At 52.4% G+C, this 22,554-nt stretch overlaps 2 protein-coding genes across 16 annotated transcripts in view; one reads left to right on the top strand and one right to left on the bottom strand.

Annotated features, from left to right (window-relative positions):
- Positions 1-6,639, top strand: part of BIN3 (bridging integrator 3) — a 44,507-nt gene extending 37,868 nt beyond the window's left edge. For 2 of the 11 annotated variants that reach the window (XM_060155636.1, XM_060155635.1), the window contains 3 exons: positions 2,666-2,807; positions 3,036-3,170; positions 5,723-6,627. In XM_060155636.1, the coding sequence (XP_060011619.1) occupies positions 2,666-2,807; positions 3,036-3,170; positions 5,723-5,869 (424 nt within the window). In that variant the 3' untranslated portion in view covers positions 5,870-6,627. Of the gene's footprint in view, positions 1-2,665; positions 2,808-3,035; positions 3,171-3,428; positions 3,809-3,873; positions 4,459-5,722 lie in introns of those variants that run through there. The other 9 variants (XR_009541674.1, XR_009541675.1, XM_060155631.1 and 6 more) reach the window with 9 other exon arrangements.
- A 183-nt stretch (positions 6,640-6,822) lies between these two features.
- Positions 6,823-22,005, bottom strand: CCAR2 (cell cycle and apoptosis regulator 2). 5 transcript variants are annotated; one of them, XM_060155625.1, is made up of 21 exons: positions 21,852-22,004; positions 20,887-20,982; positions 20,526-20,617; positions 19,992-20,083; positions 19,673-19,787; positions 19,401-19,530; positions 19,119-19,215; positions 14,464-14,583; positions 12,534-12,756; positions 12,334-12,447; positions 11,859-12,022; positions 11,233-11,404; positions 10,904-11,134; positions 10,580-10,798; positions 9,795-9,939; positions 9,591-9,673; positions 8,777-8,923; positions 8,503-8,614; positions 8,224-8,412; positions 7,875-8,080; positions 6,823-7,648 (listed from the first exon to the last, which is right to left on the bottom strand). In XM_060155625.1, the coding sequence occupies exons 2-21, from the start codon at positions 20,942-20,944 to the stop codon at positions 7,604-7,606; spliced, it is 2,754 nt and encodes a 917-aa protein (XP_060011608.1). In that variant the 5' UTR covers positions 20,945-20,982; positions 21,852-22,004; the 3' UTR covers positions 6,823-7,603. The 5 variants fall into 5 exon arrangements, with proteins under 5 accessions (XP_060011608.1, XP_060011609.1, XP_060011605.1 ...); XM_060155626.1 differs by having other exon boundaries at positions 9,591-9,670; XM_060155622.1 differs by having other exon boundaries at positions 8,224-8,614; positions 9,591-9,670; positions 21,852-22,005.
- Between the last annotated feature and the right edge of the window lie 549 nt (positions 22,006-22,554).

The raw sequence follows: 22,554 nt of genomic DNA, 5'->3' as shown, positions 1-22,554 counted from the left end.
CTGGTCCAAGTGCTGCCGGGGTCAGAGTATCGAGAGCTGCTTGACCACCCGCGGATGACGCCCGTGCCGCACATTCCTTCCTTACCCGTGCCGCCCTCCTCCCCGAGGACATGGGGTGCAGGGGGAGGTGGCGTGGCGGCTTCCCAGGCCCAGGTGCACCTGCTCCCCTGAGCCACATGCCTCTCCGCCGGCGAGGGAGAGGGCCTCACCTGGCATCCGAGACCCCGTTGTAGCACTGCCTGAGGCAAAAGCAGTGAAGTGAGTCCAGCTCCCCCAGAGGGTCTCAGCCGTCCCGGGCGTGTTCAGCCCTACCCCAGGGGAACCTTGTGTCCTGGGCGTGGCTGGTCCAGTTTGCAGAGCACCAAGTAGGCCTGCGTCTTCTGCCCGGCAGAGCAGTCATTCAGGGGTTGATTTGATTGCCGTGTAGAGGGGCCTGCGACTGAGGATTCGGAGAGGATTCGGAGAAGCGTGGGTGGTCTGGCCCACGTTAGCATCTCCAGCTACGTGGTGAGCCCATTACGGACACCCAGAGTGAGAAGAATCCGCTTTAGTGGCCCTTCTACCTGTTTCATCAAACTCTGCTGCCTGGGCCTATAGCTTTGTTTGGGGCATTATGCGTCAGTCAAGTGTCTATCCTCTGTTCTCTGGCAGAGGTATTCATTACTCTTATGTCACGTGGACTCTTGATTTGTTGAGGCTTTTTCCTGCCCCATCTTTCATCTCCTCTGAGTTGCTCTGGGAAGAACCGACTCTGCTTCTGGTCCTGGGTCTCCCTCTGTGTGCTTCGCAACCCCCCCGAATAACCACTGCGCCGTCACCTCGGCTTGAGGCCGGGGCTCCACCGGCCACTCGGGCTCCCAGCTGCGAGATAGACGCTCCAGCCCCTCAGGCTTTGTGTTCAAGGAAGCTGCCCCATCTTCTGTCCAGTTCCAGAAAACCTGCTTGCAGGCTGGCCTGGCCTCCTCCCACACTCATTAGTCAAGGAGAATGCAGCATGCCTGCCTGGGATGCGGTCCTGCCCTGTGTCCACCCCAAGACTGTGTTGCCCTTCCCAGTCAAAGAAGATCCTAGTCACAAAGATTACGCCCACGGTGCCAAAAATGCCAGAGCCTCTGCTGCTGCTCTTTCTGAACAGCCACCCTAGCACTGCCCTGTGGTTCTTGTAGTCCTGGTGGGGCAGGAAGAGCTCCTGCAGTCGTTTTCCTCAAACATTTGGTTTGACAGTTTGGCTGTTTCAACAGTAGAACATGAGGATTCCTGTTTTTCCGGCAGAGTTGGTAGAAAAGGCTGGGAGTAGCTTGTCGTCATTTAATAGGAGTAGAGTCGATTTACAAGGTTGTCTTAGTTTCGGGTGTACAGCAAAGTGATTCCGTTTTTTATATATAGTTATAGATATACATGTATATATATGTATATATACAGGTGTGTATACATGTATACGTACATGTGCATGTGTGTATATATATGTATTTTTCAGATTCTTTTCTGTTATAGATGATTATAAGATATTGAATATAGTTCCCTGTGCTATGTAGTAGGACCTTGTTGTTCATCTCTTTTATATATAGCAGTGTGTATCTGTTAATCCCAAACTCCTAATTTATCATTTATCCCTCCCCACCCTTTCCCCTTTGGTGACCGCAAGTTTGTTTTCTATGTCTGTGAGTCTGTTTCTATTTTGTAAATAAGTTCATTTGTGTCATATTTTAGATTCTACATATAAGCGATATCATATGATACTTGTCTTTCTATGTCTGGCTTACTTCACTTAGTGTCATAATCTCTAGGTCCATCCATCTTGCTGCAAATGGCATCACTTCACTTGTTGTTAATGGCTGAGTAATATGGGAGTAGATTTCGGTTGCAGGTCTGTCACCTGCTGTTGGCAGCATGAGGTGGTAGGGAGGTGCCAGAGGGAGAGCTGGGACACTTGAGTTACCTGCTGGACCGTCACTACCTAATTGTGACCTTGGACAAGTCATGTCATCTCCCTGCTCTCAGTTTTTTCACTTTTCTAATAGAAGATGTTGGACAGAAGCTTGATCTCCCAGCTTTTCTGATACCAGCCCTCAGAGCAGCTGCCCTTGGCCTAACTCCCGGAGCACCCCTGGGTCTGGGCCCACTCCCAAGGGGTGCTGTCTCCATCTGCTCAAATGGCTTCCTGAGCTCTGTCCACCCCTGTTCCTCCGTGATTGTCCAGAGAGCTCTCCTGGCTCTGCTAGCTCATCTGTCTTTTGTTTCTTCTGAGATGCCTGATGCTAATTAATAGAACCTGAATCTTTTTGTACCAGGTCAACAGCATGGAGGAGCTGTACCAGGTCAGCTCCTCCATGCTGTAGCACAGGTCTCTGAAATGTGGGGTGGGGGCTAAAGGGCAGTGGCAGCATCAGTGGCATCATGCATTCATGACCTTCTGAGTCTTACCCAGGTCAGTGGAGTGGCCCTTACCCTGTCTTCCTTGCCCTGGCCTTACCCCAAGGCGACATTCTCAGCCTGTGCCCCACCAAGGCCAGGGCCCCATCTATCTCGTTCACAGCAAGATCCCCAAGACCTAGTACAGAGTCTGGCTCTTGGTAGGCGCTCGATACATATTTTTGAATGAGTGATGAGCTGCCAGCCTGCAGCTCCAAGAACAGTCCCGTCTCCGACCCACTGTGTCCGGCAGGTTTGGCAGCGTCTTCCCGAGCCTCAACATGGCGGTGAAGCGGCGGGAGCAGGCCTTGCAGGACTACAGGAGGTTGCAGGCCAAGGTGGAGAAGTACGAGGAGAAGGAGAAGACAGGGCCGGTGCTGGCCAAACTCCACCAGGTACCGGGGAGAAGGGGCTGGGGCTAGACAGGGGCCCACGTGGTTCCTCCTTCACCCAGGGACCGGAGGCCAAGTTCCTCCTTCACCCAGGGACCAAGACACCAGATGTCCTGACTCCCCCCACCACCACCATACACACACACACAGCACCTCCACCACCCCCCGTGCCCCACTCAGGAAGCTGGATGAGCCAGCAAGAGCTGTGCCACCCACAGTCTTGCTCCTCAGGCCCGAGAAGAGCTTCGGCCCGTGCGGGATGACTTTGAGGCCAAGAACAAGCAGCTCCTGGATGAGATGCCGCGGTTCTACAACAGCCGACTGGACTACTTCCAGCCCAGCTTTGAGTCCCTGATCCGAGCACAGGTGAGGCCGCTGCCACCCCGCATGATGGCCCAACACTTCTTCCCTCGGGAGGCAGTCGCGGGCTTTGGAGACCCATCTCATGCCAGCCCCGCCCTGCTCCCCACACCGGAAGCGGGGCTCAGTCACTCTCTGCCCCCAGCCCTGCCCCCGAGGGAGGAATGCAGGGCACCCCCGGTTGTTGGCTGGAATTCCCGTTTCGGTCTCTCCGTTGCTCTTTGGTTAATCCCAACTTTCGCATGAGGTCCCTTGTCGTCCAAGAGTTCTTCGCTGAAGTTCTCTCTCTCCACGAGCAGCAAGAGGAAACCAGGCCGCACCTCCAGCGCCTCACCCTGATGGGCAGGTCGCTTGCCTGGCGGGCCCAGGTCAGGGACGGGCCACAGGTGAAGGCCTTTTTCCGAGGACCCTGCACCCCCTCCCCTCCCTAGTTAGTCCTTCTCTTTTGGTGGAAGACTAGGGGGTGTCTTGACTTTTAGCAACCCTTGGAGGGGTCCCTAAACCCCGGCGAGAGCCATGCGCAGGGCCCCCACCTGGGCGCCAGGCCGTGGTGCATCTTCCAGCGGAAAGGCAGGCCCGCTCGCGTTGGGCGCGGGTGGACGTGCACCATGGTAGCACCGGGCCCGAGACCCCATGCCTCCTGCTACTCAGGGGTGTAAAGACAACGTGTGGCTCCTGCCCTCCTTGCCCCTCCCCCACATCCTTCAAGCCCTTGGCAGGGAGTGTTCTCCCCATCTGTAAAAGAGAAAAGGTTGAGGTGCCAAAACCAAGAGGTCTTCTCCACGTGGGAAACACCCCCCGCCTCCCGCCCACCAGGTGACTGCAGGTGCTCAGCACTCGGCCACCTTCCCCACCAGGTAACAAAGCTGAAGGCTCAACATGTCCCCGTCTGCCTCCAGCCCGCCTCGCCGCTGGGCCTGAGTGTCTGGCGCCCTCCAGTGGGCACTCTCGTTCTTACACAGTCCACAGTCACAGATACCCAGGAAAAGCCTGGTTCCTGCCTCCCAGCCTGTGTCTTCAGAGAACACCAAACCCCATGGGAATCATGGGATCCGGACACTTGGGATCAGGACCCCTGAGCAGGATTAATGTTGGATCCGGGACTTGTTAGTGACCGTGCCCTTAGGGGCTCAGGGAAAATGAGGCAGAGAGCTACGTGCATAGGGACGTGGAAGGTTCCCATGCTTGCCCCGAGAGCACAGCCCCTGGAGGTGCGGGCTTCCTTTCAGCAGCTTGGCCTGGGCCGGGGACGGTGTGTTTCAGGAGACCTGTGACTTCCCTGTCCTGTGCCGCTGCTCCCGGACCCGCAGTCACCTGCCCTGCCCCCTCCACCCTGTTGCTCACCGGAGACAGCTCCAGGCTGCCCAGGTTGGGAGCCAGGGATACCCTGTAACCAGGCAGCAGGGTGGCGGAGGGTTGTTTACTGCCTCGTCAGCGCCAGCCTCCCCCTCCAGCGGCTGCTGCTGCCATTAGTCACTGGAGAAGTGAGCATTCCTAGTGACTCAGCCTGCGCAGTGCGGCTCAGGGCAGGGAGCTGGGGCGGGGGGGGCCATCCCGCTCCCCCCTCCAGCACTAGCCCGGGCCCTGTCCCCTCAGGTGACAACCCTGTTTGGAGACCTTGATTTAGATCCCCCTCAGCCCAGCTGTGCGAGTGTGGAAGGCATGGCCTGGCCTTGCCAGTAATGGCACTCCAGGTTGCTAGAGAAGGAGAGTTCCTTCTCCCCAGAGACAACTTGGGGCTGGAGATGGTAACACGTAGGGGTGTTTGAGTGGTGTGGCACACTTTCTTGAAAGTACGTGACTTCATTTGGTTGTGAGGTAGAGACTGAGGCCGAAATGGTCCTTGCCCTCCTCCCCTGGGCCTGCTCAGCTCTCAACCATCTGAGGGCTGCCCATGGGTCCCCCCCATTCCTCGGCCTGCCCCCGCCTGGTTCCTGTGCGCCTCTCCCATCCCACCTCTGGTGCCTGTGCAGAGGGAAACATGGAAGTGAGCCTGGCCTCTGGGCCCTGCTTTCCTGGCTCTGCAGCTAAGGCAGTGATTGGCGGTGGGATGAGCTGGGAAGGGACAGAGGCTAGAACCGTGTCCCCTCTCTCACCTTTACTTCTAAGGCTGGCCCAGGGCTTTGGGAGCTGCTGTGCCCTCTCCCATGGATGAGAGCTTCTCCTAGCTTCTGTAAAGCAGTTAGCCCCTGGTCACAGGGCCTGACTCACTGGCGCCCCCAGGACCCGCCGAGGACCCACCCACACCCCCCAGCCCTTCCCCCTCAGCTGCCTGGAGAGCTCGGAGGCAGAGCACCACCCCCCACCCCCACCCCCGCCTCACCAAGGACCCGTTGCTCCCTCTGCCACCCAGGCAGTGGGCAGTGAATGCTCCTGAAGGACCCGGGGCTGTGGTTGCCACACAGCTCAAGGGGAGGGGCGGTGGTGGAGGGAGAGTGGAGTTGAGACCTGCGCTCCACTTCCCACAGGCTCCGGCCCTCCGCCCACCCACCCGCCGTGCCCCGGGGGGCTGGTACCCTGGAGCCCCCACCGCCCACCTCCTCCCGTTCCCACCCCAGGTCGTGTACTACTCGGAAATGCACAAGATTTTCGGAGACCTGACCCAGCAGCTTGCCCAGCCCGGCCGTCCTGATGAGCAGCGGGAGCGGGAGAACGAGGCCAGACTGAGCGAGCTCAGAGCCCTCTCCATCGTGGCCGATGACTGAGCCCGGCCCTCGGAAGTCTCTGAAACACCAGTCGGCCTCTCTAGCTTACGCTTCACGAGCTCAGGCTCGGGCATCAGGGAGCAAAGGGCCCTTGCCTGGGAGAAGGATGGGGATACCGGCAGCTCCCACTGCACCACCCCAGCCCTTGGGAATGAGTCTGGAACCAGGAGCCCCGAGCAGGCTCTCACCTCCCCACTCGTAGCAAGAACCCACCGACAGGTAAGCAGTGTAGACTGTCTTAGGCCCTAAAGAACCGTCCAAAGTGCATCCTGGCCTAGGGCCAGAGCCTGGGCTCTTGTCTGCTCCCTTGAAGTCTTAGCCTGGCTTGCACGGTTGGGATCACTTCTACCTCCAAAAGGGCCACCCTGGGGAGTCACCCACCCTTGCTGCCTTTTCACCTCAGACTCGCCTGTTCTGGGAGAGGCCTCGACACTGCCCTGGGCAATGTGAAAGCCACGGTCTCCCAGCCGCAACAGGCCCCTCACCCCAGCCTCTCGGCAAGACAGCGGCCGGCTCTGCCCACTTCTAGACTTTGGGTCAACTGCGGGGCAGAGCCCCAAGTCTTGCAGCTTCCCTAGGAAGCTGGGACTCAACGCGTGTCAACAGCCTACCCCACAAAATGTCACAGACCGAGTCACAGGCCTCAGAGCAACAACAGTGGGTTTATGTCTCACCTCATTATTTGGGATTTTATTTTTTCAAGTAAAAAGTTTTCAATAAAATGTCCGTGTATTGTTGTGCCGTAACTAAAGAGAGGAGGGGAGGAGCCACCCCAAGTCTTTCCCAGACCCCGCGGCAGCCCCTCTCCTGGGCAGCAGAGCCCAGAGCTGCACCCCTCCACCCTCCGGAGGCGACACCTGCATCGAGCAGAGGCTGCGCTGAGGGTTGGGAGGAGGGCGGAGCACAGGCAGACCTAGAAGAGGAGCGAGGGGAGAGTTACGGAGGACACTTAGTTTGTTTTGACTTTGGTTTATTTAAAAAACAAAAAGCCAAAAAAAACCAAAACAGAACACTTTATATACAAAGTCAAACTGAAACCACGGATTATGGAAAGAGGCGAGACTTATGGGGAACAGGGAAAAGGCTGGGCCAGAGCCAATACCACATTCTGAACATGGGGAGCCAGGGAAAAGAGGTGCTGGTTTCTTCTGGCAAGTCTGGGGTGGCTGGAACAGTGTTCACTGCCAAACACTGCCCAGCGCTAAACGCTCGCTAGCACTGACTGACTGTTCCTGCGATGGCCACGGGAGACCCTTCCCCCCAGAACCTGCTCCTGAAACCTGGCAGGATTTGTGCCATCCGGAGGAAGGGGCTCTTACCCCCAGCCAGCTTCCGCGTCTGTTTCTTCAGTTTATTGGCATCAGACCTTACAACAGACTCAAAAAGCCTTTTCCTCCCGTCTTATTCTAAACTGGAAGAGGACAGGAGAAAGCACAAGACGAAAGGGCCCCAGGAGGAATCCCAAGGTAGAGGGCAAAATGACATTCGAGGGGTGCAGAAGATGTTGGATTTAGTTGCAAGTGGAACCGGCTTCCTCACTCATCCGTCCCACACGGCACAGACAGACCCCACCCTGACGGCCTGAGCTCCTCTACAGAGGCCGAGCACAGGGGTCAGCCACCCCTGCCTATGGCTCCCAGGTCCTGCTCCAGCTTCTTTCTAGAACCAGAAGGGCTCTAACTTCAGCAGGCTCCATCGCTGACCTCACAGGATGGCAGCTCCTGCACCAGGCCCTCAGTTGCTAGGTGCTGGCTCCTCCTTCTCTACCCAGCTGTCTGCCTGTTTGAAACAGATGTCACGAGAATCGGACTCAGAGGAAGGGCCGAGATCCGAGGACTACTGAGCACTTCCTCCTGGGAGACTCCAGGGTGCCAGCTGCTGACTGATCGATTCCATCAGAAACTAGCGCATGGAGGCGGAAGCAAGGCAAACCTGGGCCCGGCCCCGTGCCGGCTGCCCTGACCCAGCCTCCCCGCCCGGCGGCCGGCTCTCCCAGGAGGCTCACCTTTTCAACCATCCGCTGCACCTCAAGCTGCAGGGGAGTCAGGCGCCTTCGGAACTCCTGTAGCAGCCGCTGAAGCTGGTGCTTCTGTCGCTCCGCCGTCCGGGCCGTCTCCTCAGCCTCAGCCAGCCGGGTTCTCAGCTCCTGCATCTCTGCGGCCAGCGTCTTATTCGTCACTTCAGTGGCTGAGAAGCGGTTATGGCTCTCCTCTGGCGGGGGAAGACAGGAAAGACTGCCAAGCTAAGGAGGGGAGTGTAGGGCCAGAGGGCTGGAGGCTGAGGGGCGGGCCTCCCGCTCGGCTCCTTGCGTCTGCGCCCGGCTGCAACAGGTCCCCGCGCCGCCAGCCACTCACCCAGCTTCAGCTCCAGTGTGTGAATCTTGTTCTCCAGGTAGAGCCGCCCGCTGTCCTGCTGCTCCGCACGCTGCAGCAGGTTCCCCACGTTGATGAGGCTGCCGTTGTGGGACACCAGGCCCTTGTGCTCCACAGGGGCAGCGCCCGGCTTGGCACTCTTCCCAGGAGGAGGTAGCAGGTCCAGGTTTCCTAGAAGGGCCGTGAAAAGACTCAGGGACGGTCCCGGGAGAAAGCAGCCTGCTCCGCTGTCCCCAGAAGGCCGCAGAGCACAGTACGCACCGAAGAGCACCTCCTCAGGGAGCCCCCCGTCCGGGCCCTCCGGGCGGCTGTACTGAAGGCTCCGATACTGGCAGATGTTCTGGGCCACCACCCTGCTGACCAGCTGTTTGGCCTGTAGGAAGCACACACCCAAGATGCCCACGGATGAGAAGGTGCAAGTCCCCCCACAATGGCGTGCAAGAACCTAGAACCACAGCATTCCGAGCCGCGCATGCACATGAGGATGTCGGGCGAGGCATCTCAGAGAGGCCTAGGGCGGGGCATGAGAAGGCACCTGCTCTGCGCTGAGCCGGAGCCCAAGGGTAAGCAGGATCCTCTCCAAGTCTCGCCGATGCAAGTAGCCACACCAGTTGGCATCAAAGAAGACAAAAGCAAGAAGACAGTCCAGAGGGAGCACAGGAGAGGGGTCCAGCTCCTTGGGCTAAAAGAGAAACAAGGAAGAACAGGATTTACAAACAGGTCCCTTGATGCTCAATCACCCAGGACGAAGCCCTTATAAAATCAAGCCGCTTGATATTTAAAATGGATAACCAACAAGGACCTACTGTATGTAGCACAGGGAACTCTGCTCAATGTTATGCGGCAGCCTGGATGGGAGGGGAGTTTGGGGGAGAATGGATACATGTGCATGTATGGCTGAGTCTCTTTGCTGTGCACCTGAAACTGCCACAACATTGTTAATTGGCTATACTCCAACATAAAAAGAAAAGTTTAAAAAACACAGAATCTAGTAGCTTGGCTGACACACTCACACCTTCAGTTAGAGACCTGACCCTGGGCCAGGCAAGTCCCTTGGCCTGTAACCAAAGGCGTCTTTGGGGCATTTTCACCCCAGGGGCTGTCACACAGAGGAATCTTGGGTGCTCCCAGGTCAGACAGCTCGCTTAGATCCGCCCTGATGGAGATACTGAAGTGCTCGCCTGGATCCTACGAGCATGCCATCCCATAAGCCAGGAACCACCTTTCGTCCTTCGTCTATCAGAAGATGCCAGAGGTCATTTAGGAAAAGCACCCCTTTCCCAGGAGTGAGTCAGAGGCCTTGCTAAGCTTTCCTATCACTGAGACCCAGAGAGGCACAGAGGTCTCACCATGTCCTGAAGGGATGAGAACTCCATCTCTGACTGATTCGAGGCAACCGACCGGACCTCGGAATCCTCCAGCTTGGCTCCTGCTACAGAAAGCCAGAGATGAACTTGGAGCTGGGAGCACACAGGCCCGGACTGGCTCCACACACAGCCAGGACGGGAGCCACAGAGCCAGGAAGCCGCCACCCGGGCAGACGCCAGACATACCGAACTCCTCCTCCCCATCGTCCCTCAGCAGCAGCAGTTCGGGGTCCAGGGCCATCTCGCAGAGGTCCTCGGACACCTCGCCCCGGGGTTTCTCTTCTTCCTCTCCCCCAGAAGATGGGGGTTTGGGCAAAAGCCCGTCTTCCTTCTAGGAGAAGCAGACCAAGATGATGAGAGGAACTGCCCCTGTGACTACCAACAATAACAACGGTTAACATCTGTGCGTCAGCCGCGTTCAGGCACCGCGCCGAAGGCACATACACAACGTCTCATTTAACACACTTCGTTACATGGGGGTCACAGAGCAGACCAGGGCGAGTTCCAGATACCTGGGATTTTCCTCAAGAGTAAATCTCAGTCCCGTAAGAAATTTGTTTACTTGACAGTATTTAGGCAAGAAGAAGACCCATGTGCTTTAGAAATGTTTAAGAAAATGCAGTTCTAGTTAACCGTCAGGTAATCGAAACACCTGTACCCATCAAAGCATTCCTATTAATGGAGACTTCCATGCTGCCGTGTCAACCACGCTTCCCTTCACTGCTACAGGCCCGCCTCCCCTCTCCCAGGTACACCAACCACCTCCGGGCTGTGTGGCCACGTGGGAGAGTTAGGCGCCCCGCACCTGAGTCACACCAGGGTCACAGAGCGCGTGTGCGCAGTGAGCGGGGGGTGACGAGAGGAGAGCCCTAAAGCACTCTGAGCAGCGCTGGTGCCACGCAGCGCCCCAGTTGTGTTCAGCATTACCGTGTGCAGCCCCAGTGCCCGTGCACGGGGTCAGAGGTACTCACCGGCGGGGCATCTGACTCGGCAGCTGTGCCCTCACTCTGTACCTCATCCTTGGACTCCTTGGACTCCTCCTTGACCGCTTCTTCCTCCTTGGCCGCCTCCTCCTTCTCAGGTTCAGGTGCGGCCACGACCTTTTCAGGAAGGCTCAGCAGCATCTTATAAATCCTATAGCCAAAATCCCTCTGCAGCATCTCCAGAAACAGCTCAGCCAACACCATCACCTGGTGGAAGAGGCAACGACGGGTCACGAGCATCAAAAAATGGGGTATTCCAAACCCCACCATCCTATACGCCCTGCCCCACAGGCCCCAGACTCCTACACCTACCTCAAAAGAGATCCTTTCTTTTGGCCTCCGGTCCTCCACGATACTATGGATGGACAGGTTTACACAGCTGGGGCGTGCCATGACAGCAGGTTCTAGAGGGGGTGGAGGGGCCTCTGGGAGATCGGTGTCCATTTCCTGCTGTGCAGTGACCTCCGGATTCTCTGCATTCTGTTTAGAGGTGTCTGCTGCCTGCTCTGATGCATCAGCTGCCTGTTCTGTAGGCTCTGTTTCCTGTGACGAAAAGTCAAGAAGAGCTATGACCATCTGGGCCCCGGGGTTAGGGCCCAGGGCCCCTACTTTCCCCACGTGTTCGTAAGGCTCAGCCTTACCACTGGCACCTCCTGGGGCGCGGGAGCTGCCTCTGCAGCTTTCTGCTGGCACAGGGCCTCCCACTCTTCCAAAGTAGGCATGATGGTCCAGATGTCCGGCAGGTACACCACCACGGTCTGGAGCCGCCTCGGGGGTCCCAGCTGCAGGTACTGAAACTCGGCAAAGCGCCACCTGCTCACAGCAGAAGGAAAAATGCAGAACTGACCCATGACATTTGTGAGGGCTTCAGTTTCCAATCAGCATTTAATGAGCACATACTGTGTGCCAAATTCCGACAGTACAGAAATAAAATATAGACCAAGTCTTCAAGAAATGGTTAGTTAGTGGGGAGAGACAAGTAAGCAGACAATTACTATCCGAGGTGCCATGGCAACAGGAAGGAGCACGGAATGTGGCTGTGGGGCCACACCTGACGAGCCTTGGAGGGTCAGCTGGCCTTCAACACACTTACACACCCCTCGCCGTGCTCACGACCACTGCGAGGGCTGGAGGGAGGGGGTGATGAGCAGGGACTAGGGAACAGACGGGAACTAACAGGTCAGAAAGGCCCAGCAGAAGCCTGGCTCCCTGCCGGGTCTCGCCACTCACTGGGCAGCCACAGACAACAGCTCGGGCAGCCACTCACCACTTGGTGCAGGCACTCAAGTCGATGCCGGTCTGGGCTTGCGCGCAGCGGATGGCAGTGCGGACGAGCACCTGCGGGTCGCCCTTGGGGTCGAGGCCATCCAGAGAAGGAGACCACTCGCCCCCCACCAACACTACCTCCTCTTCTTTCTGGCCCAGCAAAAACTGCAAAAAGAGACCAGGGGTAAGAAACGAAAAACCAATCATGTGGGTCTCCCACAGGGAGGCAACCTGCCACCAGTGGGGAACAAAGGGTCCGCCACACTGGGGGCGGGAGGGGTATCTCTACCCATGAATGTGAACCCCATATAATTCTGATAAGAAAGAACATCTCTCAGCCATGCTGTCCTCCCGGTAAAACGACTGGTATCTCAGCCCCGAAACCCCGCTTCTATGAGTTCCTGAGCAGGAGCGGAGCTGACAGGAACTGAACATCATCAATGAGTGAGTCTTGCCTCCTGGGCTCCAGCTCTTACTTTAATTTGCTTCAGAGGATGTTCTGGCGTCTCCCTTGGCTCAGTCATGTCATCCACGAAGAGCATGCAACAACGATACAATTCCTCCAACCCCGGGGAAGAGAGCAGCAGTACCTGGTAGGGACAGCATAAAGGAGACACTCGAGAGCTGTCTCAGCCTCCAACAACGGGATAAAGAGGCAGGACCCCAGCCAACTCACCTTGGAACTGTAAGCAGGGTCACTGTCTGTGGACGTGGGCTCAGCACCAGCGTCTGGAGCTGGCTCCTTCTCAGAAGATGCCTGGATGCGGCTTGGATGATGGAGGGAAAAGGGCTGGCTCAGAGGGAAGGCCGACAGCCAGCTCAGGTGCACAGCCAGAAAATCTGCGGGAACCAGCAGGGTGCGGTAGCGGCGCTGGAGTTCTAAGAAGTCACAGGTGGAGCTATGGGAAGAAAGCAAGGGAGTCCAGATGGAGCCAAGACTAAATTATTTTTAAAAATGGAACCATAAAAGACTTGAAAGAAAAAGGGAGCAGATTATTTTATAATCTGAGAAAAGAAGAGCTTTCTAAGTAAGACACTTCTGAAAAGATAAAAATGGATCAGACTTGACCATTAAAATGTCACAACCTCTAGTGGCAAAATAAAGTCAATCTGGGGAAGGAAAACAAAAAAAGACATCTGCAATATGTGACAGAGAAAAGGGTCACTGTCTTAATATAAAAGGAACCCACAAGTCACTAACGAAGTTCACAAGTCTAAGAGAAAACTGGAAAAACGGACAGCAACAGATAACTTAGAAAAAGAAATGAGACTTAGGAGCTCATGAAAACATGCTCAATCTCACTCATAATTAAATTCAAATCAGGGTATCACTTTTCACCTATCAGACTGACAAAGATCACAAAGCTGGATAACAGTGTTGGCAAAGGCTGGGGGTGCAAGAACCTCACACCTCGTGTGAGAACGTAAACCGATACCGCCTCTGTGAGCGGCCTGGCAATACCTGTCAAGGCTGACAGACCTGTGAGCCAGCTACTCCATTTCTAGGAATTGAGCGCAATAAAATGCTCGCACCTGTCCACGCAGATGTATAGAGAAGGATGTTTATTATTACAACAATGTTTAGGATAGTTAAAGACTAAAAATGGAGAACTGGTTAAATAAATTCTGGTCCATTCATTTAGTAGAATGCTGTGCAGTTGCTAAAAAGAATGAGATCAGTCTAATAAACTTTAACGTAGAATAAATTCCAAGACAAGTGAAAAAGCAAAGTACTGAACGGTATGTACAATAGGTTTCCAGTTGTGTTTTAGGAAAAAAACCACAGCTGTGTGTGTGTGGCTAATTGTTAGCGGTCATGTTCTGACCACATGAGGAGGCTCTATATTCACCCCTCCAGTGGTGATGATGTGGGGACCAGTATCTCATCAGATTAACCTTGGGAGGCAGGTGGGTCAGCATGGAGAAAAACAAGCCCTGCCTGGGCCTGGAGAGAGGAAGCGGTGACAGGGGAAGAGCAGTGGCAGCCCTCCTTCCCTGCCATCTTGAGGAGGTGGTGCCAGGAGGCTGCCCTCACCTCAGCTCGGACTTAGGTGGACTTGGCTCTGGGGCCTTATCTCTAATACAGCAGCTGGAGCCCTGCATCTCCCCTGCTAGATGGAATCTGGAATTGCTCATCTACCTCTCAGTCAGTGAGTTTCTACGTGTGCGGAGTAAGCTTGTGGGCCAGTGTCCTCATACATGCTGTAGCACTTAAAAAATAATTTAGAGCTTTCCTGGGAAACCAGTCCCACGGTTCCTATGAGCCCCAGTTTCTACCTGACTTACAACTGGTATTGGGCACCTGGATTTTGATTGATAAGCCTTAATTATAGCCTGGCGTAACAATTTCTGGTGATCAAATCATAAAGTTCCATCAAGGGCACCCATGTCAGTGGTGCTATGCTGGTCAGAACTTGAGATTTTGAAGTAAAAAAATCTGTCACATTAAAAAACAAAAGTGAAACAAAAAGGTCATGAGCGCACGCACGCACGCGCGCGCACACACACATACACTCACTCACTCTTACTCCCAGACTATATCTCACTTACACAAGAAACTGTTACCAGCTACAAGTCTCAGCCCCCACCCCAGCCTCACCACTCACCTGTCCACAGTGTAGGGAGTGAGATGGACTCGGTAAGGAGGCAGGTCATGCCTTGGTTTCTTAGCACCCCAAGGCTCTCCACCAGCCCGCTGTTTGCGTTTCTTGGAGTCATAGTCATCGCTGGAGGTTGATCCATTACCAGAAGGAAGAGACCACACTGTTACATATAGATTCAGTACATACTGGCCTAAAAAGAACTGGAAACCATCTGAATCCCCAACTTTAAAAATAAAGAAGCCATGCTAACAGTCATATAAGAGTGCTACAAAAGACATTAAGATATTTAAATGCTTTTAATAACACAGAAAACCATTCATGTTAAACAAAAAGAATTATATGGAACACTATATATACAATAGTGCCTCAAATGTGCCCAAAAAAACTTTAAAAAGAAATATTAATGGTGGATACCTCTGACAGATAAAGGTGATGAATAATTTTCTTATATTTAATATAATTTTTTGAAATGAGAAGAAGAATTTAACTGATTTTTTTTTTACTAAGATATATATACATATGGCACCATGCTACGGGTTCTGTCAAGTTTCATTAAAAGAGACAGTTCTGGGGCTTCCCTGGTGGCCCAGTGGCTGAGAGTCCGCCTGCCGATGCAGGGGACACGGGTTAGTGCCCCGGTCTGGGAAGATCCCACATGCCGGGGAACGGCTGGGCCCGTGCGCCATGGCCGCTGAGTCTGCGCGTCCGGAGCCTGTGCTCCGCAACGGGAGAGGCCACAACAGTGAGAGGCCCGCGTACCGCAAAAAAAAAAAAAAAAAAGACAGTTCTGGTAAAAACCCTTAACACTACACATTAGAGTCATAAAAATACTGAAACCCTTCGATCCAGTAATTTCACTCTTAAAAATTTATCCCAAGGAAGTTAATTCAGAAGAAGAAAAAAGGTTATATATAGTAGAAAAAATTCAAGCCGAGTAAGAAAACCACGTGTGGCACTTCCCTGGTGGCGCCGTGGTTAAGAACCCGCCTGCCAATGCAGGGGACACGGCTTCGAGCCCTGGTCCGGGAAGATCCCACATGCCGCGGAGCAACTAAGCCCGTCTGCCACAACTACTGAGCCTGCGCTCTAGAGCCCGCGTGCCACAACTACTGAAGCCCCTGTGCCTAGAGCCCGTGCTCTGCAACACGAGAAGCCACCACAATGAGAAGTCCACGCACCGCAATGAGGAGTAGACCCCGCTCACCGCAACTAGAGAAAGCTCGCGCGCAGCAACAAAGACCCAACACAGCCAAAAATAAAATAAATAAATGTATTAAAAAAAAAAGAAAACCATGTGTGTATCTAGCAATCCTGAATTTTCATAGTAAATAAGTACAGTAATCATACAGCCATTAAAACAATTATGAGGATTACAGTGCAATATGGAACAGATGTTCGATAAGAACGTATAAAAAAATCTGAACTCAAAGATTTAAATTATAAAAAGTATGCATATATATAGACAAAGACTAGAAAAGAACATGGGGTGAAAAAGTAGCAGAAAGTAAATTTGCTTTTCAAAATTATTTTCTAAAGGTCTTTAAGAATGGTTACCTTGGGGATGGTGGGGAAGATAAGGGTAAGAGATTAAGAGGTACAAACTACTATATACAAAATAAATAAGATACAAAGGTGTAATGCACAGCACAGGGAACATAGCCAACATTTTATAACTTTAAATGGAGTACAACTGCTATGTTGTACACCTGGAACTAATACAATATTGTAAATCAACTATACTTTAATTTAAAAGTTTTTAAATGGCTACCTTTAAAGGAAAAGAGGAAATGATATATTTTTATAGTATTTTTAACTTTATATAATAGCATGCACTACTTTATACATTTTTGTAATAAATCACTTATTATAGTATCACTATGTTATGGGGGCAATAAAAAAAATAATAGAAGAGAAAAAACCTTTAGACCATCATAAAATGCCAGACTGATAAGGGGAAAAAACCCCCATGTCTCACAAGAGAAATAAAATCAATTGTCAATTCTTCGTGCTGAGGTAATGCCAAGTTGATTATATTTACCAGAAGGTGTCTACTCTTTCCCTTTAGACCTGCCTGGGTTGTTTCCCTAGTCATTACACCCCTGAGTAACAAACTTGATTATATTTAACACGAAGTTTTTCTTCTTTTCTCATATTTCTGCCTGGGTAATTTCCTTGTTCATAGCATCTCCCTCCAAAAGCTGCCTTCTAATCTTGCCCTTGTGGGATGTCAGTGCTTCTGTGTCTCTAACAGAAGAACTGTTGCAAAGTCATTTTAACAACTCTCTTCAGCTCACCCATGACTGAAGTGAACTCTTCAGTAAATGCTGTCAACCTCAAGTTAAAGTGGATGTTCCACTGAATTCTGTAAACTCAGCAAGCAGTTTTCTCCCCTTACCGTGTATTGCCAGGAACAGGTTATAAGGCATGACCAGTGGAAGCCATCTCCGTAACCTCAGCAGGATACTGAGATGGTATATCCAGCTGGATAGCCCTGTCCAAAAACCGCAGTAGTCCAGCATTAGCAATCCAAAGGAGACACTGTTTCCTGCCTCCCAAAACCTGAAGTTCAAAATAAAACCTGGTTTCCAGTCAAATGCTAACATGGGTGACTCCATTATAAATTGTTGTCCCCCCTCAGGGTGACCTCATTCCTACTGCCCCCTTTGCAGAATGAGTCTGCAAATTCTCTCTACTGACTGATGGTAATATCTCCCTCCCAATGGTCATGTCTCCTTTCTCGAGAAGCCATGACACTGAAGCATTATGGCCAAAGTAACAGAACATAGGTCTTGCACGGGGCTTGGCATGTCCAGGACAATCAAATGCAACTGGCTATATAGAAAGGCTGAATGTGAACCTAAAGCAGGAAGTCAATAGCAGCCACTGATTTCCACCCAGGCTACATTATCCCCGAGGGCACCTGCTGTGATTTTGAATGAAGCCTTTAATAAACTCATGGAATGTAAGAGGTGGAAAGTCCTTGTAAATTTTGAAGACCAAGAAGATGGGTGTATGCAAGACGTATACCAGTAACTTGAGAATGAAAGTGTTTCAAGCAGAGACACTGTGGAAAACAATCCTACACAATCAAAGCTTTCCCGCCTCCTTAGTGTTCACGTGACCTATCCCGAGGGAACAAACAGTAGCTTCAGCACAGAGCCTAGCTACATCACTTTGCCTAAACTTTTTCTCTGAGGAACTCCATGCTCCTTTTACATGTTCTCAGTGGACTGCATTCTCAGCCCTTACCATGTAATAATCTACTGGCCTCTGGGATAGGGGGCTGTTTCCTTCTCAGAACAGTTCTTATTTCAGAAGAGAACCAGAACATGAGAACACCTTCTAGAGTGATGGAAATGTTCTATATCTTAATAGGGGTGAGAGTTACACAGGATTTTCCATTTGTCAAAACTGTCCATCTAAGATTTGTGCACATCAACCTAAATAAATTCTACCTTAAAAAAAAAAATCAAGTACAAGGCAGGGAGCAGATGACAAAGAATGGCAGATACTGATACTTGTTTAAGCTGGGTGATGGGTATGTGAAGGTTCATCATCCTTTTTTACTTACTATGCTTATACTTGAAATTTTTCATAATAAAATTTAAAATGAAGACGGACAGAACTAGAACAAGTCTTCAAAGCAAACTAGTCTAGAGCGTAAGCCCTAGGGATATAAACAAAAGCTTTTAGGGAGAGAGTAAGGCAGGATAAGGAACATGTGAGCCAGAGAGAACAGGAAGTACGCTCCTCCTGGCAGCCCCCAACGCTCACAGATGATACAGGATGGCCTGGGATGCCCCAAAGGCCCAAATCCACCATGCCTGCTCCACAAAAGGCCGTGTCTGCATATCCATGGCACAGACCTGGATTTCTGGGCAGAGTGCAACACACACAGTCTACCACACCACTGAACTGTACAGTGTATTTAAAGAAACACATTTTAGACTAAGAATTAAATTATGCACTGGAGGAAACTAAAAGACAAAACAAATGCACAAACATAAAAAAACCAGAAACAGACTCACAGGTATAGAGAACACACTGGTGGTCACTAGAGGGGAGGAGGTTGGGGGGAATGGGCAAAATAGGTGAGAAGGTATTAAGAGGTACAAACTTCCAGTTACAAAACAAGTCATGGGGATGTAACATACAGCACAGAGGATACACTCAATGATATAGTAATAGCTTTGTATGGTGACAGATGGTAACTACCTATTGCGGTGATCACCTCGTAATATATAAAAATAGCCAATCTACTGGTATAATATTGTAAACTATGCTTCAATTTTAAAAATACACTGCAGAGTTACTTTTTTTGGACAATTACTATTTTCTTGATAGTTTTGATTCTTGGTGTCTCAATCTTATGCACAAGAAATAAAAAGGAAAATTATATTATTAAAAAATTCAATGTGATACTTTGAAAAATGAATTACACCAAATCCCTACTTGCTGAACCAGCTTATGAAGTTCCGATATTTGTATATACATCTCAATGTATCAGCCTATTTCAGGGTAAAGGGACTAGGATCTAGCTGTTGAAAGAGAATGTTAGTGTCAACAGGTGGCAAAAAAAAAAAAAAAAAAAAAGGTACATTCTCCTAGAGGCAAATAAAATAAAACACCTTTCCTTTCTTGCTTGACCATCCTCTTACCTTCGGCCCGGATCCAATCGTCCATGAGGGCCCCGAGCAGGAAATCTGTTCAGGTGGCTCAGATGAAGCGTATGGGATGTTTGGAAGAGACTCAGAGCTGCAGAAAGGAAATGGCTGGTGACTCAAAACCTCCTAAATATTTGCCCAACTTTCCTGTACCTTTCTTCCAGTGCGTGAAATACCCACATCTATTCTGAGAGCAGCAACCTAACAGTTACAAGTCCATTCATCCCAAGTACCCCATAAAGCCACACGCCCAATATCCATGCCACTGGTACTCACGCTTCTGAGGAAAGAGTGGGGGAATCCGGTGAGGCTGGAAGATCAGCTGGGGCTGAGCTCCCAGAATCCCTTGCTTCTGGCCCAGGGCTGCCACATGTAGAAGGGGAGGTGCTGGGGACTTCAGTAGGGGCTGCAAGACAGTAACCAGGAAATTCAGGGCATCCCATAGCTGACCTGCTCACTACCTTGGAAAGATGCAGCCCCAACCCCTTGACCAAAGTAAGGTTCCCTCCCACGCCTTTCCAATAAACATGCCAAGGAGAGATGAATACCTGGTTGGAGAGCGTTTGCACCTTGACAGCATTCCAGGGCACTGCCTGGCCTGGGTTGTATGCAGCCTTCACCAGCACCTTCTCACCCAGCTGGGGCAGCCGGCCCTTCACCACACTGCCAGCACACAAGCCAGGAGACCCAGTCAGGAGAGAAACCCTGGCCAAGCCACCCTGACTGTCCCTATGAGGCCCTTGCCATCAAGATTTCTCACACCTTGCATAACAACAGCAAAGCAAGGGCATTACAGGGGACCCACCAGCATGGTGACAGAACTGAGTCCAATAAGCATTTCCAGAAGGGGATCAGCCTCAAGCCTACCTTAGCTGAAAAAAAACCTCTTCATCCACCACCCCAAAGTAGTCATGCAAACTGGTAACAATGCCAGTGAAGACCCGCTGCTTCTCTCCACCCTATAAGAGAAGAGTGCAGTTTAAAGGTAATAGGGAGCACTTGTCCATGCTCTGCCATTAGCATCTCATCTTCATCCACCCCGCCCCACCCTCAGCTCAATCAGAGTACTGCACGGATTCCCATGGAAGGAAGCACACATATAGAAGGAAGCATATGTACAGTGAACACAATCAATCTACTGGGGGGAGTCATGCTGATTCTTGGGTCATAAGCTTCTTCTAAGATTTCCAGTTCTTTAATTCCAAGAAGCACCCTAGAGATCTCCCTAGAGCCAGAACCTAGGACTCCCCAGTCACAGATGTCTAGTCGCCTCTGGACTGGCCAAGGACAGGAGTGTCAGGAAGGATGAACACTGTGATGTAAGAATGAAAGCATCGGGCAACCATGCATGCTGGGGTAGTCCCGAGTGCTGAAACTCACTAGATAGGATGCCCAACCTACCTGAAGGTGCCTGGCATTTTGGGACAGGTCTGTGGCCACGGGAGGAGTGAGCAAACCAGGAGGAGGACCCAAAAGAGATGTTGAAGCTGCGCCTATTGGAACACAGAAGCAATCCAGAAACTGCACCTACCATCTTAAGCACTAGTCCAGCTAGAGGAAACGGTAAACCCAAAGAGCAAAGTGGATCCAAGCATGTCCCACACAGGGTTTCGCTGACAACTACTGTGGTCATGCTTTTTCCTAAGAAAAGTCAGCAGCAAATTGCACTCCACCAGGGAAACCCCAAAAGCCACATTTTGAAAGACTAACTCCAAAACACACACTTCCCAGTACTAGGCCAGGTAGAGATAAAGGTGTTCACCTGAGAAGTTGCGTCCCCCTGGTAGTGGGTTGATCCGCTGGCGCTTAAACTGGGACATTGGGAATGCTGTCCTCTTTCAGAGTCTTGGGGAAAAACCTTCAATCAGAAAAGAAATAAATTAGCAGCCCATAGGGAAATTTTCCATCTACCCCAAAAAAGGAACTAAGGATCTTAAGGAAAATGGAGAGATGGATACTGAGAAGGAAAGGAGACGGATGGCGAGAATATGAAAAGGAGCAGGAAATGGAGAAATTACAATGTTCCAGTCAGCCCTCACAATAATCTAGTGGTGGGTGATACTGTTATGTTCTTTCAACGAAAAGGAAACTGAAGCTCGGAGGGACTGAGACTTGCCCGAGGCCACATAACCAGGTAGGTACAAAACTAGGACTCACACCCAGATCTCCCGACAACTTAGAGCTCCTCTCACTATGCCACGCCACCCTCAGATGGTTGGGGAGAGTGGAGGGTTGGAAAGAGCCCCGATGACATTCATTCATTCAATGCATCCGCCAAAGAGTTCCACGCAAGGCCCGGAAAAATGGAGGAGGCTGCTGCCGGAGAGGAGATGGTGTGGGCCCTCTCCCCGGAAGCCCGGCCCGTTGTTCCCCGGACGGGCGGGTGGGAAGACAGCTCCGTGGCCCGGCCGAACGCGAATCCGGCTGCGCGCCCGCCCTCTTGATCCCGCGCTCCCCGGCCCTCGGCTCCCGCCTCATCAGCCGCCGGCGCCGAGTCTCCCGGGGCGGGCCGCGGCCAGGCCACCGTGGGAGGACGAAGGCGCGCGGCTTCTCCTCCTCCCGCCCGCCCCCAGGGCCGAGACCGTTGCCAGGGAGACGGAACTTGCAGGCCGAAGGGGGGCTCGGCCCGTTCCGCGCCCGGATCATCTTCGAGGCCCGGCCCTCGCAGCCTCTCGGCCAGGGGAGGGGCGAAGAGGCAGAGGGGCGGCGGAAGGCCCCGCAACCCACCTGCGGGCCAGGGCCGCGACACCGGGGGGACAAAGACACCCGGAACCACCACAGCCGCTGCTGCTGCCGCCACCGGAAACGCCTCTCCGGAAGCGCGACCACTGGTCGGAAGCTGCCTCTCTCCCGGATATGGTCCCTCCCTCCTCTCCACTGACCTGTCCCTTCCCCCACCCCGGCCTGCCATCCCGCTCCAACTGTGGAGCGGAAGTGCGCTTTCCCCGATCGGATGCGCGTTAGGAAGCCGCGCCTCAGTGGTGTCCTCTCTTACGTGTCCCATTAGAAAAGCAGGCTTCGGAGAATTGGTTCCTGGCCCCAAGACTGCTGGAGCTGGAGCCCCAAACATACGGGAGCACCTATGCCTCATTCTGGCAGATCCCAAGACCGCAGCAGCAAGAGAACCAGCTGACTGGAGGAGGAGAAGGAGAACCATCTGACCTCCTACTGACTGGAGGAGGAGGATGCATGATCAGTGGCCATTTCCAGCAGACATCCCTGTGTCTGATTCAACCATCCCTAGCCCTACCCTTCTGTTGGCGGCACACCCCTCCCCACACACCTCCTGCGTACCTGCAGGAGACTAAACTTTCCCCCTTTCTCAATTAACAAAGAGCTAGGAACCTAATAGGCCATATAGTAAGATAAACCTCCACAATATTTAGGTATACATATACAAAGAGTTCTCACAATCATTTCCCTTAGTCCT

Source organism: Lagenorhynchus albirostris, chromosome 7 (genome assembly GCF_949774975.1).
Source record: "Lagenorhynchus albirostris chromosome 7, mLagAlb1.1, whole genome shotgun sequence".
Classification (NCBI taxonomy): Eukaryota; Metazoa; Chordata; class Mammalia; order Artiodactyla; family Delphinidae; genus Lagenorhynchus; species Lagenorhynchus albirostris.
This window is presented reverse-complemented; position numbering and strand designations above follow the sequence as displayed.

Excerpts from the sequence above, each read along its gene's own strand:
- CCAR2 (XM_060155622.1), bottom strand. The coding sequence starts at position 20,944 with ATGTCCCAGTTTAAGCGCCAGCGGATCAACCCACTACCAGGGGGACGC. Across the intron at positions 20,084-20,525 it reads AAAATGCCAGGCACCTTCAG|GGTGGAGAGAAGCAGCGGGT; the intron begins GTAGGTTGGGCA and ends CTTCTCTTATAG. Across the intron at positions 19,788-19,991 it reads GAGGTTTTTTTTCAGCTAAG|TGTGGTGAAGGGCCGGCTGC; the intron begins GTAGGCTTGAGG and ends GTGTGCTGGCAG.